The sequence below is a fragment of the Styela clava genome, chromosome 8 (genome assembly GCF_964204865.1).
Source record: "Styela clava chromosome 8, kaStyClav1.hap1.2, whole genome shotgun sequence".
Lineage (NCBI taxonomy): Eukaryota > Metazoa > Chordata > Ascidiacea > Stolidobranchia > Styelidae > Styela > Styela clava.
In genome coordinates, this window is record NC_135257.1 from 16,680,178 (window position 1) to 16,698,136 (window position 17,959).

A 17,959-nucleotide genomic window follows, 5' to 3' on the forward strand; every position below is an offset into this window, starting at 1 on the left:
GCAAAGGCTCAAGAATTTTATAATCAAATTTATTCCTTAATTTTAATAAGTACTGCTTGGAATATCGGTGACGTCAACGAAAATATAGTGGCATCGCATCCAAGACCATCGATTTTGCTAAATTTAAGGAGTTTTTTTTTTCATTTCAAAGTGATATCACCAACTATTTGATGCGATTTTACTACATCTATCCAAAATATATCATTAAATTTATTTTCAAATTACCATTAGCACAAACTTTGCATCAAGAGACAGGCTAGGATCATACGTTGAATAAGAAACATTTCAATAGTGGTAATACAACTAACTCATCAAGAACAGTTTTATAGAAAAAATACAGCATAATATATAACTCGAGCAAAATGAAAGATCATTTTTTAATGTGCACTAATTTTATTTGCTAGAGCAACTAAGCCCGGACTATCGACAGTGATGGGAAAACTCTTTTCAACATAATTGGCGTTGGCCGTTGCATTGATGTTTTAAATTGGACTATTTTATGGTTAGTACATATCTGTGTCTGGAAAACTCACCGCAGGAAATTTTGCGTAGGAAATCTCGCCGCATGACAATTAGCCGCATAAAAAATCGCCGAAGAGCATTTTGCTGTAAAAAAAGTATTTGTGATAGCATGGAAAATCGACGCAAGAGCGTTTTGCTGTAAAACAAGTGTTTGTGATAAAAACAGTTAGGTTCATAGGGTTAGGGTATATGCTCTTAAATAACGAATCTTTTTTGAATAAAAAGGTGCTTCGAAAACCTAACTGTTTTTATCACAAATACTTGTCTTTATCCCAAAATGCTTCTACGACGAAATTTTCCTAGAACCGTACATATCAAATGTCGTGTAAACTTACTAGCAAAGATTTACAGAACGAACAGCAGTTAATTTAATAGTTTTTAATTATTTTCTAATAAAGATCACGATCATCATAATCATGTCAACAACAGTTCTTTATTTGCGTTTTGGTAAGACTCATGTGAAGAGGAGAGGGTATCGTCATACTTCAAAACCAAAAACATCTAATTTTTCGAATTTTATTTTTTATTTTTACTGATTACAAACGGTCGGCCACAAGAATTTATTAAGATAAACAACTGAGCGATTCTAAAATCTGCGTTATTTAAACAGAGCCGAAAACACATTTAAACTGCTTGAATTTTTAATATTGACTCAACCTTTTTTAAAGATTGTGAGACAGACGAGAATTGCGCCATATTGGGTTCCGTATGCCATATAGGTGCTTGTTTGTGGACTTCTCATGATTGAGGCCACTGGTAAGTCGAACTGAGTTTTTTTTCCAGCCAGTAAAAAAAAATTGATCCTACACAAACACGCAAAAAAAGATCTCTTCTTGACGAGAAGAAAACTTCGTTTGGACTCATAATTATGGGACATTATGCTAACTTTTAATCGGATTCATTTCTCCGCGTACAGTTAAAATCAGATCTCTACAGGACTACAATGTTTAACAACTAGGTTACAAGGGAGTTGGATTTGAAATGAAACCATTCGAGAGAAACTCAGTCAGACCGATTTCTAGGATATAAATAACCTAAACATTACTACTATCCTAAACAGTTTGCAAGGTGTAGAAACCTTGATGCTTGCTAACCAAATGACACAAGACTCGATTTGACACGCGACTATTAACATTTTCAATCATTTGGCAAGGGTGCTACGTTAGCCACATTAGGTGGCGCTAATTCAATTTCATCACAATTGCATAAAAATACCTTTTTGTTCTGGCTGCCGACAGGATTTGATCACGCGGCCAACGCATGGAACTATCACTTCGTACCGTAGCTTGGGCTTTTCTTAGAAAGATTTTTAAAATGAAAAAAAAAGATTCATTTTTTCTTCGAGTTTGGAGCATAAATACAGCATTTACATGGCTTGTCTTCACTTTACTGTCGGACACTCTTCGAAGTAAAATCGATCGTCTTGCTGAACAAGATATCTCGGAAATTTGGATGAAAATGGCGAAGCATTCACTTTATGCATGTGCCGTGGTGTCTTCTGTTCTACTTGTTTCGGTGTCGGCCTTCGGTAAGATGAGATTTTGTAATATTTTCTAGCTATAAAAACTTATGCCGAAAAAATATATGAGGATTAGAGGCAATTTATGAGCTTTGGTAAAATACTGAAGTGAAAGGAAAAAGGGTTCAATTGCGATATTGATAATGGAAATTTAAATTATATGTGCAATAAGGAACATAAAAGATATATTTTAATATGTAAAAAGATCTGGAAAAAAGTATCATAGATATTACCAACGCTTTCCGCGTTGCTAGTGTATTAATCTTTTACTAGGCAGTAGAAAACACAAATATTCTATAAAAATGCTGACGTACGTGTTGATAATATTACTCGTCGCGTGATATCGTATTTCTTTCCTATTTTGTTGATTAGAGAAAATTGTTGTATATTCAGCTTGTTACAATTTATATGCAATACGAATATTGTTTAATTTATTTTATATTTCGACTTCACACATCTGATTATATTGTTTTAGATCCCTCTTTACACGTGCCTGAAATCATATTCGGTGCATCCGCACTCGTGGAACATGGATTTCTGAGGGAAGCCAAATCTCTCGTTGGTCATGAGATTGATTCATTGAGTCAGCCTCAATTTCCATCATTCGAAGCCTCAATCCAAAGGTTCATCGTCAGCAGCCGCTCCCCTGAGCACAAGATTGTTGGTCTATACATGATGTACCAATTAGCTCCGAAAAAATATCCACCGCCGATTGAAAATCACATTATTGCGAATGAAATAAATAAAGTGGCTTATATTAGTCGGAATAATTGGAAATCGTTTATAGCTCCACCTTACTTTTATTAATGAAGTCGAAATCAGAAGCTTGTTTTCCTAAAATTTTTATCTTTTTATTATTCAACAATATAAATTCATGACACTCATTTTAAATACGCTTTGATTTTATTTTTGATTTAACGTATATTTTCTCAAATTATGGATATTTGTTTAAAATATGAGGCATGAGATTGTTATTAAAATCGAATTGTTTAATATCGCGCCCCAGTTATAAAATAAACGATCGACTAAATCAGTGCTTTCTACCTGGGTTACGCGGCACTCTCCGCACTATAGTCCAGGGGCACCGAAAGCTTACTTTCAAATCCGAGAGTCTATAATCAAATACCTGTTACGTTTGGAACTTTTATTAAACTTGTTACACTTTAACGATCATTTTGTTTTGCCAGTATTGGATACAAATGTATAGTCAATAGAATATTATTACAAGCGTACAAGTTTGCACAGACTTCCTCGATCCTCCGCAATGTTTAAATTGGATTCATCTCCACCAAAAACGCTAAAACCAATGGATCAGATACTAACATGAAAGCTGTAAATATTTCGAACAAGATTTGTCGTTTTATATTCAACTTTTGCTTTTTATTTCAGATTCGACTTTTCCAATTTCATCTAAGTTTTAAATTTTAGGAAAACTTGCTTCGTGATTCAATAAGTTCTGCTGCATTGTCTTGCTGGTTATTCTCGCTTCGCGAATTTTAAATGGAGTTAGGATTTGAAAAAGAAAACATTGCTTCCAGATGCGTAACCGCATATTTCTTCAAACCTGTTTCCCAAATATCACCTTTTTTGAGCTCATTTTATGTCATTATTACGACAGATTTGAGTGACCTGTTATTTACATCAGTTTTCGTATTTTACAACTAAATGAATGAAAATAACGATGCAAAATGAGCTGAAATACATTTATTCTAATAGTGCAGAAACGGAAATATATGCATGATGCAGCTATAATTTTGTGTTTATTTGTAGTCAGATGTAATTTTATCAGGTTTTTACTTGAAGCCTAAACTTATCATCGACAGAGCTATTCTGACTTGACATTACAATGTTTGAACCAATATATATGAAACATCTCTAGTGAGTTCAGTATGTATGTTTTATGAATTCGCTGTCTCGAAAACTGTTAAATTAAGTCAGTTCGATCCTCCAGATAGATTGGATAATTATGACATGATCCTGGAATTGTCTACAAGTTGAACGTGTTGAACCGATTGCCGTTAACTCTTTGAACTCTGACGGCTCTGAGCGAAGTTACTCGCTCACCCTGAAGGTTCGCGGCGCCGTATTCGTAGAACAATAAAATAAGTCTAAATACTGGCTATTTGGCACGCTTGTAACTTTTTACCAATTATAGGTAGCACGTTGTGAGACATTTCAATCGAAAGGAAATTTTATCGTGCATTCAGAATGTATTTTCCATTTTGAAATACATTTTGTCAAAATTAATAAAATTGACCCTAATCTAACAGTCATTTTTCTGCATGTATGTGAGTTTTGGCTTGAAATTTTGTTAGTTTGGTACAAAATATACTGCCAATATTTGATGTTCATAAAGAGTTTTTTATAAGCTTTTTGTTGATATTCGAATTACTATTGTGGCTGCCATATAACCAATTTTATATTTAAATATTTAATTGTGTATCATTGTGTCGGGTGAACAACATCGATAAGCGGCCATGACGCACTGATTACGCAGCTACGCAAAAGCCGATCACGTGACTACCGTCATGAAGATGTTGATAAGTACGTTCGAAACGTATTGCGTGGCAAAATGCGCAAGATAACTTTCACGACGACGTTCTCAGCGGAACATCGGTCGCCGAGTTTCGATATGATATTAACCCTGTATGGATTGAAGTACCGACGTCGAGTAATGCGTGCAGTAATAGCGAAGTGAAGTTAATATCGTCATATAAAATTTCACGTGGAAAATGTTTTATTCGCCCATGAGTATTTGTTCAAATATCAACCAAAATAAGTTCTTGCCTGCTCTGCAGATCAAAATATCTGATTTTACGAATGTTAGGCGAAGCAAGTGGATGGAATAATATCTGAGAGCACTAATAATGCAGAAAGAGCAACTCTTATTCCAACAAGATCATATGCGTCGCCAGAACTAGATACCCTACCGCAAAACGCCAGTTCTAATAATAGATGCGTCGTATGCAGCAAAATTTACATTATTGCCAAAAAACCAATCCAGCTGCTAAAGACAAAGCGTTGCTGAAACGATGCGAGACAGTATTTAGTACAAATACTGTAATGAGTACCTATGTATAGGTAACGAAACCAACAACCATTGGTATAACTGGCACAACAAAGTGCAATATTGGATTTAGTCTGCCTAATATTTTCATGTTCTTCATTGTTCCGGGCACAACGAAGCGCAATATTCAATTTAAATTTTTTAGCAAGCAGTCTTTTATGTACATACATTTTTCATGGTCTTTATTGTCCCGTTATCCGCTAATAAAATCACAATCTTGTTCATATTGCGTATACGTAACCACAACTTAATGGGGCTTGAGCGGGCAGTCAAAGTCAAATCGTAGTGCGAATTTTGAATGCGTAGCATCGGGTTAATTAATTACTTCCTGCGGACATTTAAATAATAACATCTCGGCGTAACGTTATTGCGGATATTGTCACGTTTGGTTGCATTTGCGTAATATGCGTAAAGTTGTGCGTGACGAGACGTTGCCTCTCTTCAATGAGAACATCAATTTGACGCAGCGTCGCTGTTAAATCTACAGATAATCTAATATATTTGGTCATAAAATTTGAATGGCTCATCGTAAAATCGTTTTGGATACGTATATAAAAAGCTATTCAAATTCTCCACATATATTGCCGATTGAATATGTGGCTATTTAGGCAAAAAGTCGAAATTCTTTATATTAAATATTTGTTATCATACAATAATTTCATACGCACTTTCAAATTGCCAATTTTACTGAAACATCGTATATTAGAGCACCGATCATCACAATATAATTAGTCCCAATAACAAGCTTTCATGCAATATAAAATTTATTTAAATACTCATTGTGGTTCTTGAGATACGAGATCATAAAGTTGATTCCCTCCGACACGAAAAACAAGCCGGTAAACCGGCTTGCCGGGGCACAGAGCGTACTCAAACAAGCCGGTAAACCGGCTTGCCGGGTTCAAGCGGTTAACAGATTGCTACATGGTGGATTGTCTTTTCACGTCCACGCTGTGAACAAGGCTGTAGACCAGTGGTTCTCGAACTTTTTTAGTCCCAGAGCCGAATTTAAAACCTCAAAGTTGTGAAGAGCCCCACACAAACAACGCGAGTTGAAAAAGCAACAAAACTTAAGCACGTATTTAAAATACCAAGCCATCGTAACAACAACACATGTAACAACTAGGGCTGAGCAAAATGTTCGAATAACGAATCGAATAAAAAAATATTTGAATGGCATTTTATTATTCGATTATCCGGTACCACGTGACCCGCGCCGCTTAGCTTGGACACCGAACTCGTGCGTCTCAAACTCAATCGTGCATCGCGCGAGATTTCCCCGCTAGCTACCGGAAAAAAAGCAACAACTTTGAAAAGTCGTTGTCTTTGCGTTTTGGTGTTATATGCTTTTTTGCACTTAACGTATCGTTTCATGTCTTTGCGTTCTGGTGTTATATGCTTTTCTTTGCACTTTACTTATTGTTTCAATTCTATATTTTGCAAAAACGTACCGACCGTTACGTAAATTTAGAAACGTCAAACCAGATTAAATATATAAAAATATAAAATTTCCCAGATTTTAAACTCCATGTCATTAGCCATTTCTTGCATGATCCGAACATAAATTTGATTAAAATCAAATGTTAAAATGAGTTTTGGCGTTTCATTGTGAAAAGGGCGATTCTAGGTCGTCAGAAAATTTGATTTATATAAACAGCATGGATTTAAAAATGACCAGTCAAAGTTTTTCCAAAAGCCGGTATGAGTTACTTGTATGAAGAACACTCAGTAAGTTGTAACCAGATAAGAAATTTCATGTAAAATCAATCGTGAATTTCGTTGTAACAATGCACACTGACTCGTTTTATAATTGTTGCGCCTATTATCATCGCAAATGATTACAATTGTTAAATTTTGAAGCAATTAGATTAATAATTGCATCTCGGTTACCGTTCACTCTACAGGCACGGTTAATTTACAAGCTGTGATAAGTAAGGCAAAGGATAAAACTCAGAATAAAATCCATTTGGTTTTGAAATCAGTCCTTAATGTCTTCAACAGCTGTCGATGATGTGAACGCACGGGTATACAAGAAATAGGAAACTTCGTAATTCGGCTACCCCTTATACTTCCAAAAAACGAGAAAGGGCGGGAATATAGATCACCAACTTTAGAATATCGCCGCCGAAACAATCGCGGTGACAAAGGCAATCAGCGATTATGATGAAATTATAATTACCCAGTAAAATAACGCTTTATTGCCGACTTTTCAACGTTTTTATCAATTTCCAAAGGGGGTATCGACCTCCGACGTTCTGGATCCCTGTTGTATATAAAAATATTTAGTATTCGACCATTCGGTATTCGTTAAAAATATTCGGCGGTCCGAAAGTATGTGCACCAAGATGGCGCATAGCCTGAACCCTAACCTGGTGCACATACTTTGTTCAGGTTGTCTCTTAAAGGCTGTATAAATAAATCAATAAACTCATTTTACCATCCTGTGGTGTTTACTTTCTGTTACGTAGTCCTTTCCTTTAGATATATACACTACTTTCTGCAATTTCGCGAGCTGCAGTTTATTTATCTGTTGAACCGAGTTTAGTGAACATGAGTGATTTTTTCACGAACAAAAAGTTGGGGGAACCGATGGTATACAGCACTGTCGTCCAACCCGTGGCCGGCAGAAGAGTTCCGAGTGGCCCGCGCAGTATTTTTCGAAATTAAATAAACTTAACCCAATGTCGTCCTTAAATTTGAGCCACAATTGACACCTCCCATAAAAAATTAAGTAAATCATTATTAAAAAAATTATACCTCGTCGTTTAAACGCGCGAGAGAAACGACTAAATGATTTTTTTCGAGACGGCTGCAGTGAGCACTGATATGGACGATTTGTCTATTTCAACATGTTGTATTCAACATTCCTTTAGTTTACAACGAGCCGTGAATTTTATGTAGGGCGTGATTTTGGTTTGTTTGTTCCAGCCATGTACATCCCAATATCGATTCTCCTTATCACACGTGTACCAAATCTTGCGCTCTGGCCGACATCGATGTTTTTTTATTTCTCGAAGGACCACGCATTTTGCTCAGCAAAATCGAAAGCTATTATTCGATCATTGGCCGAGAAAAATTATAGGAATAAATTTGCAACTCAGTTTCCAAATTTAATTCATTATGTTATTATCTTTAATGTAGACTTTAATCTTCCGTATCGCCACCGTAAAGTAAAGAGTGTACTACTGTACAATATCTTATCTTTGCTACTGGCTTTTTGACTTTTTTTGCGTTAAATAAAACTCCTGAAATTTAGCGACTGCGTAAAAATGCATGCATATTGTGTTCAGAAATTCGCAATAGCTCTGTGCAATCCAAGCGTTTTTTTCAGCGGCGCGCAAATTCTATCGTAAATCGGAACTTGTATATATATATATATATTTAAGTTTGTGGCCCGCGGCACTGAAAAGGTTGGACATGCCTGGTATACAGCCTTGATCGCAGCGTGGACGTGAAAAGACAACCCACCATGTAGCAATCTGTTAACGGCAATTGGTTCAACAGTTTGAACTTGTAGACAATTCCAGGATCATGTCATATTTATCCAATCTATCTGGAGGATGGAACTGGTCAAGACTTTTCGAGACAGCGAATTCATAACACAGGCATACTGAACTCACTAGAGATTTTTCATATTGGTTCAAACATTGTAATGTCAAGTCAAGATTGCTCTAGCGATGATAAGTTCAATCTTTCAATAAAAACCTGATTAAACTTCATCTGGCTAAAAATAAACACAAAACTATAGCTGCATCAAGCATATATTTCCGTTTCTGCACTATTAGAATAAATGTATTTCAGCTCAATTTGCATCCTTATTTTCATTCATTTAGTTGTGAAATACGAAAACTGAGATGTAAATAACAGGTCACGAGCTGAAAAAGGGGTGACATTTGGGAAACAGGTTTGAAGAAATAAGCGGTTACGCATCTGGAACCAATGTTTTCTTTTTCAAATCCTAACTCCATTTAAATTTCGCAAAGCGAGAATAACCAGCAATACAATGCAGCAGAACTTGTTGAATCACGAAGCAAGTTTTCCTAAAATTTAAAACTTAGATAAAATTCGAAGTCGAATCTGAAAAAAAAAGCAAAAGTTAAATATAAAACGACAAATCTGGTTCGAAATATTTACAGCTTTCATTTTAGTGGTTTTCATTGTTCTTGGCGGAGAGGAACCGCTATGAAACATTTTGAAGGATCGAAGAAGGCTGTGCAAACTTGTACGCCTGTAATAGTATTCTATTGACTATACATTTGTACAAAACTAAACCCAATACTGGCAAAACAAAATGATCGTTAAAGTGTAACAAATTTAATAAAAGTTCCAAACGTAACAGGTATTTGATTATAGACTATCGGTTTGAAAGCTTTCGGTCCCCCTGGACTATAGTGCGGAAAGTGCCGCGTAACCCAGGTAGAAAGCACTGATTTAGTCGATCGTTTATTTTATAACTGGGGCGCGATATTAAGAAATTCAATTTTAAACACAATCTCATGCCTCATATTTTAAACAAACATCAATAATTTGAGAAAATATACGTTAAATCAAAGCGTATTTAAAATGAGTGTCATGAATTTATATTGTTGAATAATAAAAAGATGAAAAAATTCAGGAAAACAAGCTTCTGATTTCGACTTCATTAATAAATGTAAGAAAGTAAGGTAGAGCTATAAACGATTTCCAATTATTCCGATTAAAATAAGCCACTTTATTCATTTCATTTGCAATAATGTGAATTTCAATAGGCGGCGGATATTGTTTTGGAGCCGATGGGTACATCACGTATACTTGTGCATCACCAACAATCTTGTGCTCAGGGGCTGCTGACGATGAAACTATGGATTGAGGCTTCGAATGATGGAAATTGAGACTGACTCAATGAATCAGTTTGATCATGGCCAATGAGTGATTTGGCTTCCCTCAGAAATCCATGTTCCACGAGTGCGGAGGCACTTAATTAGAACCTCGTTCATTTTTACCCGGAACGAATGACTGTCGAGCTTACATTCCTCACTCCAACGCTGAATTTTCGACAATCCGCCGGCGGTCTCGATAACAGTTGCCAGATTTGCCTTCTGTACGCGTCGCGATATAGTCAGGAAATAATAGGCTAAATTTTAACTGGCTGAAAAAACGAACAACAGTTTGATTGCTCGATTACTTGGCGATGGGTATTCGTTATCATCTAAAATTGGGATAAGTAATTCTTTTTTAATCTGGAATTTAAAGTAGAATCGCCATTTTAATCAAGCCTTTTCTTTTTCATTGGGTTCATCATATTAATCCCTCCGCAGTTGATCGACGCCTCAAACGAAATGAATTTGCATTACAATGACAAAATTGTCGATAACTTGGCAACAGGCTCAAAACTACTGGGTCTGAAAAAGACCTCTGCGACCCATGCTTTTTTGCGCGTCTCGTGGCCACCTGTGGGGTCGCAACATGTTCATATCTTACTGGAATATTATACTGTTCTTGACTGTTTTCAGGTTTAAACAAGGAGATATGCATTACGTTTCATATGGATGGTCATATTAATCAGGAAAAGCACGCAGAACAGAAAAAGCACGCGTGCCGATTTTTAGGCTTCTTAATTTTGCGAGATTTGATGGAGCGCATTCGCGATGAATCGGAGCCGAAAAAGCGAGAAGTGTAAATGATCGGCGCCAAGATGTCGCGAAAGACGTCGCAATATTTCGGAGGAAGAGAATTGCGTAATTAGCCAACCAACGTTGTCTACGGTAAAGCGATTGAGATGGCATAAAAACAACAAAACATCGAAATTTATCGCGAACCGGCAAAAAAGCTTCGCGGACCGGCACCGGTCCGCGGACCGGCGGTTAGGAACCACTGGGCTAAAACAGTGGTTCTCAATCTTTTTCAGTTCGCGGACCTGTAAAATTTCAAACCAAAATTTGCGGACCGGTGGACCTTTAAAATTAACCAAAAATATCATGAACACAATACATAATCAAAAGAATGCAAGTACGTCAAAAGTAGGCGGTGCAAAAGAGGACAATCCAAGATAATGAGAAATTTGCTGCAACTTTTTAATATTATACGTGTTAAACGCGGTTCTAATGAAGTTTCTGCAAAGCAAAGTAGAACGTGGTTTCCCACACGATTTTCTTGTTGGTTTTAATGAGAGTTAACGTTGAAAAGCTTTTCTCACAAAGATAAGTTGTACAAAAAACCAGCAGTAATTTAATGGGTCTGTCACCGAGCTCGGGATATTCGTTTGCAAGAGAAATTTTAGTGTTTAGTGACATAATCATCAAATGATTCATCTAGTCTCTGGTCGCATGTATAAAAAACATGTCTTTCATATGCAACATTTCTAGTAGTTTCGAAGTGTTTATCTAAAGCGCCCAATATAGATTTGACACTTTATCTATCTTCTTCAGAAATGTCAAGATGTTGGTATATTCTGTAGCAATCTTTACCCATTACCCCAAGTAATGTGGCGACACGAATTCTATCAGACTTTTCTTCTAAGCCAGTTGCTATTTCATAATTCTCCCATGGCGATCGGGAGAAAGACCAATTGGCTGCTGCATTTTTGTCTATTTCCACAGCCAAGGGTGCGGGGATACTATTTGTGGCCATTGAACAGGAAATATGAACGTAACCTTGTCGAAGTAAGACTTACTAGTACACTTCATTCCATATGTGTCACAGCTTCTTAATCGAGTCCAGCGCTTATTGTTGATCCGTCACCGCTTCTGACACCATGATTCGTTCTCCTTCTAGCGTTACGGGTTCTCAACACATGACTCGACGTTATCAGCTTATATTAACAGGAAACATAGAAAACACCGCATAGTAGAACAGTTAAAATTGAGACTGACACGTTTTACAAGGATAACCAAGGACATGTAACATGGGTGGCGCTTTAGGGTATATTTCGTCATTTCGTATCAAGTTTCCCGGTGGAGAACGCAGTGTGTGGTCAGTATATCTTTGTTTGCCGCTTCTCTAATTTCCGTAGTTACACCCCAGATAGCACAACTACGTTGGGCCAACGTTATAATCCGCCGGCAACCGTTGTACGCGGTTTTACAACCATTTACCATGGTAAGGCCATGATTGGCCTTCAACGAAACACGCCATTATGCGAACAAATGGGCGCGCGATTCGAATATAGCACATGAGGTCGCCATTCATTTTGGCGGTACTCGTAATCGATAGCCTGTTACGAGGTTTTTGCCGTGTATGGCATAGGTTCTCAAAGTGCTCCATACGGAGCCCCAGGGCTCCGCGAGAGAAACCCAGGGGCTCCGCGAGCTATTCGATTACTTTTCAAATACTGACTCAAAATTTTGTAACTGTTCAAAGAAGCGATAACAGCTCAGATAAAATCTGACAACAATATAGCCCCGAAATATGGTAAAGAGGCGAAATTAAATAAATGACATTATTTATAATCAGGAGTGTAGCCAGGATTTTTAAGAGGGAAATGGTTCAAAATTGGAATCGGAAATTTCCGCGCAACATTCTTTGCGATTAAAAAAACGGATAACGAGATTTCTGTAGCGTAAAATATTCAATTCATGACCGATGCGAGCATTTAACGTGTCTCGTCGTTATAATGTAATTGTGCTCATCGTTACTCACACTGTCGGTGCAAAACACGAACAATTGAAATTTATTTTATTGCATTCGGCTCTGTCGCTAGTTTCAGATTGAAAAAAGGTACATCGCGGATCACGTGCACAATTGACTGCGTGCGGCTCCGTCGGTAGTTTCAGAATGGGAAAAAAGGTACATCGCGCGCACAATTGACTGTGTTTCGATTTCGCAGTTACTACGATGAAAACCTAACATAACACCAAATTTTGTAATTTACAATGTCTATAAAAACGTTTTCTATCTGAGATGAGTCTGCTGAAAACCAAACTTGTGATCTTCTCTTCTAAGTTTCAGTTTTAATATTTTAGAATGCCGTTTTTCAATCAAGAAATTTGAGTTGCGGATTTACCTCTTTATTAATTATTATTTTTAGCATTTCATCGCCGATGGCTATAATATGGTAACATAATTTTCACATTGAACTCATAATTCCCCACGAGAACAAAAAAGCAATTAACGTCGTCAATGTGTAACAATACATGTATATATATGCCGAGGGAAATTTTTGATTCACGGAGAATAAACACCGGCGGTAAAGATGTTTAAAGGTTCAAAGATACGCCATGCTGACGAAAAAAAAAGGCAATCGAACAAAATGCAATCGCGCACGTTATTAGCGGCCTTTTAGGTCTTCCAAAAATGTCAATTTATTAATGTTTGTCAAGTGTGAAATTTACAGCTTCAGTATATATATAATTTATGTTTGAAATTTAAATTTATGTATGACTTGTATTAACCCTAAGGTTCAGCATTTAAATTAAGTAAAGTACTTTTAACTTGCTCAGGAATATTAATCTGAAAGTAACAATTTTAACATTTATTTTTTGGGGCTCCGTGAATAATAGTAAACCTTTTCAAGGGCTCCGCAACACCAAAAGTTTGAGAACCCCTGCTCTAGACGACTACCTTGTTGGTTCGGATTTCGGCGGAGTTGACAGACGGCTTAGAATGCTTCCCGCTTCCTCCCATTTCGACCAGTTGCTTATTTCCTTCAGGTCATTTGATTCGGTGGAGGAGGAAAACTCGTGTATATCCGAGACGAAGTTATTCCCCAACGTTTCCTAGTACCATGACGTTTTATTGCAACTTTGAACAAGTTATTACCAAATATAACTACAATTTTATGAATCATGCAGATTGGACACAGCGATTCCTTGCGCCTGTGCGCAACAACACGTCTGCAGAAACTACCATAATTTCTTTAAAAACGTGCTGAGGCGCTACTTTATATACGTAGTAGGTTGCAAAGCAATTTACGGTGCAATTGATTCGAGTGCTTTAAACTGTTTGCATGGATTCCAATGACACATCAAACGCGGCAAGTGCATTTGAATATATTAAATATCAATTTCTTATATTCTGGAAGATCATCTGTTCATCAACCGGAAATAATGATTTGTCAGTCCATTACAATCAAGATGATAACTAAATATTATCGGAATATCAGTATATATCAGAAAATCGGCTTTTTGAAAACCGGCGTGTCGTTATCGGATTAGTATTGGACAAGTGTGACACGACATTTTAGAGACACCCGACGATTTGGGAATTTTATTTTTTACGGATCAGAATTTTCCCAGTCTCGGATCAGTGTCTGAAAGACACGTCGTTTCCGAGTCATATCGGTACTAACGCATCGTAGTCATGTCGCGGGGTGAGCAACAGTTATACATACTTGCGGCTTTCGTATTTGCTATGCATTGGAAGACAGAGGCTTCGTTCCCGAGCATGCGTGCATGCTATGTGCCAAATAGCATGACGTCTGCCCAGGGCTTCCGCCAATGCCATGCATAGCTCAACTTCAACCACCCCGGCTTCCGTACCCACTGTGTGAATACGTGTAAACACGCACACAGCATGACATCCACTGCAAAGCTTCCGATTCATCATTTTCGTGTGGGTTTGAAGATGGTATTATCTGGTTTATGCTCCCTTTTATGGGGAATGAGAGCGAAGCTTCATTTATAAATGGTTGATAAAGGTATTTGCAAGGGTCTTGTCACGTTTTTGAAAATCCGCTGAGAATGGTTTTCCAGTTTTGCGGTAGGCCGAGAAATTGTAGATTTGTAAATTTTTGTTTCAAGGTTACTACAAATTCTGCAAATAGTTCAATTGTTTTGTGTATTATATTGTCATCGATGTGGGCCAAATATTTATTTTGAATGTCGAGTTTGATTTTTATTTCGATTATGTTCTTTTTCAGGATGACAAAACATTTAGTAACTAGTACTTGGTGCGGCCCGTCATAGCTGTAATAAAAAATCTGCTCTCTTGTGATGTTTATAGGGGATTGGAGTACGTTGCTGAGCAGATTCACAGATTCCGTAATGTAGGTCTCAGTTTTGTTATAGTCTAGAGACTCTAGAACAAGATGTTTCGTATTGTCTGACGGGGCTTTACAGAATTTGCAGTTCAGGATTTTTGTTCGCCATGTTCTTTAGCTCCAGATAGAGGTCTTTATGCCTTGCTGTTGTCCATGCGTCATGGAAGAAGTTGATTTTGCGGTAGAGATCCAGCATATACCTCCATGTTGTGGGAGTTGATAAACTGTGTGGCATTGAATTACTGTACAGGTTTGAGTTAATTTCTCTGATTTTTGACCCGAGTGCGTATAGGCTTTCAAAATGCCAGAATTGGTTGAGGTTTTCATCTCTCACCAAGGATTTTATTCTTTCAACCTGGCAGGCCTCTACTTTTGATCTGACATCTATCATTGCGATGCCTCCGTTTTTCTACCAATCGCCTCTATTTTTGAGGGATACCATAGAAATTTATATATTAGGCTTTCGATTTGTTTAATCGTATTCAGAGCCAAAGTTTTGGTACGTGCATGAAACGTAATGATGGACATTATCAGAGAGTTTATGACGGTCAGTTTTTCATACCAGGTTAAGTATCTTGGTTTTATTGAATTCAGGGTCCGAGCTAGCAAACTTATGATGTCGTCCTACATTTTATGCAAGGGTTTCTGTCCAAAATGTAAACCTAGTATTGTGACATCTGACTTTCTGACCTCTGACTTAATGTATTGCTTATAAGAGGAATTGAAGATCGAATTATATGCGGTTTTATTTATACAGAGAATTTGAGTTTTATCTTCATTAATTTTTTGTCCGGCTGCCTGTTGAAAATTGTCCAGTTCTCGAAAAATTTCTCTAATTGATATTTGGTCCTTAGCGGCAAAGGTAATATCATCCGCATATTGGTCGATCTTATAATGATATGCGCCTATTTTTATACCTCGTATGTCCGAGTTTGCCTTGATGGATCTCGCAAGGGGTTCAACGGTTATACTGTACAACAACATACTTACGGGACACCCCTGTCGTATGCCGCGTCTAAGAGCGATTGAGTTTGTTAACCTCCCATTAACATCTATTCTGCTCTTAATGTCAAGGTACATATGTCTTATCACTTTTAGAGTCTTGCAACCCAGTCCTATGTGATGCAAGACATTAAAAAATAAATCGTGGCTCACGTTATCAAAAACTTTAAGATTGTCAATCAATATTAAGGATCCCGGTATGCTGTTCATTCTACAGTGCCTTATTATAGCGTCGATGTTGTTTGTAATGGATGTCGGCCATATTTCTTTGATCGAGAGAGAACTTTTCCGAGGGACTTATGATATTATTCATGACCGGTACGAGGCGATTTACAATAATTTTTGACAGAATTTTATAGTCCATATTGATGGTTGTTATAGGGCGCCAGTTCTTTAGATTGGATTCGTCATTCTTATTGTACAGTAATTTGACCTTAGCTATGGATGAAGACCTTTGTAGCGGACCGAAAAAATAGATATATATTATTTAATAATTGTGTGAACTGAATTTTAATACAGACAGGTCCCAAAAAGTCAAGTAGAATTCTTTACTTAGCCCATCCAATCCAGGTGATTTGTTATTGTGCAGCTGTTTTATGGCATTGAGGATTTCTTCGCTTTTATGTAATGCCCCATGTCAAGATTTTCCTGTTCCGATGTTTGCGTCGCGCTCATCAATGACAGGTAGCGCTGTTGGCAAAAGTTGTTTGTATCATGCTCTTTCCCCCATAGATTACTGTAGAAGTCTTCGACTAGTGACATGATCTCTTCTTCATTGGTGGTGATGCCATTGTATCGAGTCTCTAGACTAGTGATTGTGGTTTGCTTGGCTCGTTTTTTTGTAGGTTTTTCATTTCCTTCTAGATGTTGCATATTTGCCATGAGAATATCAAGTTCGTTGCGCTTGTCCTGTAAAGTTTTCAGCTGCAGTTTCATGTTTTGGATTTGAAATATGCTCTTTTTGCCCCCTCGATTTATGAGTTGATCCAGCTTCCCTCGTAGTTGTGATATATTGGTTCCTTTTCTTTTTGCGATGTTTTTTGAGTATGCCACAGTGTCCTTCTTTATTCTCCGTTTCATGCTGTCCCACCAGTTTTGTATTGACTCGAAGTATTCTAATTCAACGAGGGCGGATTTGTACGTGTTTTTAATTACTTCGATATATCTCGGATCGCTATACAGTGATAGGTTATTGCGCCATGTTCCCTTATCCCAACGTATCTTCTTAGTTTTTGCAAGTTCGAGAACAGGACACAACAGATGGTCGGAAACCGAATTTATCGTGAAGGCAATCGTTTTGATCAGGTGGTCTAGATTTTTAGAATTATAGATGTTATCTATTCTACGCCCATGCAAGCCGGAGTAAAACGTGAAAACTTGCCTATTTGGATATTTTTTCTCTGAAGGTGTCCAAAATATTGTTATCCTGTATAAATTTATTGAATATTTTTTCTGGGGGACGCATTTTAAAACTATGGGGGTTTGAAGTGTCTAAGTGATCCAGAATCAGAATGAAATCGCCTACTATTAAAAATTCGTGGGTGTCACAATATATCGCCAGTAGCTTTGTTAGAGTTTTGAAGAACTCCGTCTTTGCAGGCCCGTTTATTGATGGGGCGTGGACGTTAAAAATTTTGACAATGTGTTCATCAACTCGGATTTCTATACTGTCGAGTCGGTCCTTAATATGGATCATATACGTTGACGGTGTTATTGCGTTCTCGATTTTAACTAATATAACGGTTCCTTGCTTGAAGTTTGTATAGTACCTTTCCGATTTATCCAGAGTGTTATAGTACACGTTAAACCCCAAATTGTTTGCCCAGCGAGTTACTAAGTTTTTGTCTACTCTATGTGCTTCTTGCACACATAGGATGTTCGGATCGACACATTC

General features: G+C 37.2%; 1 protein-coding gene across 1 annotated transcript; it reads left to right on the top strand.

Moving 5' to 3' along the window:
* The first annotated feature begins 1,836 nt into the window (after nt 1–1,836).
* Nucleotides 1,837–3,887, top strand: LOC144425877 (uncharacterized). The gene is made up of 3 exons (XM_078115636.1): nt 1,837–2,050; nt 2,517–2,664; nt 3,431–3,887. Exons 1-3 carry the CDS (start codon nt 1,837–1,839, stop codon nt 3,453–3,455), a joined length of 387 nt encoding a protein of 128 aa, XP_077971762.1. The 3' UTR covers nt 3,456–3,887.
* The last annotated feature ends 14,072 nt before the right edge of the window (nt 3,888–17,959 follow it).

Coding starts and splice junctions, on each gene's coding strand:
- LOC144425877 (XM_078115636.1), top strand. CDS start 1,837: ATGAAAAAAAAAGATTCATTTTTTCTTCGAGTTTGGAGCATAAATACA. Junction 2,051..2,516: donor TGTTTCGGTGTCGGCCTTCG/GTAAGATGAGAT, acceptor ATATTGTTTTAG/ATCCCTCTTTACACGTGCCT. Junction 2,665..3,430: donor TTCGAAGCCTCAATCCAAAG/GTTCATCGTCAG, acceptor TTTTTATTTCAG/ATTCGACTTTTCCAATTTCA.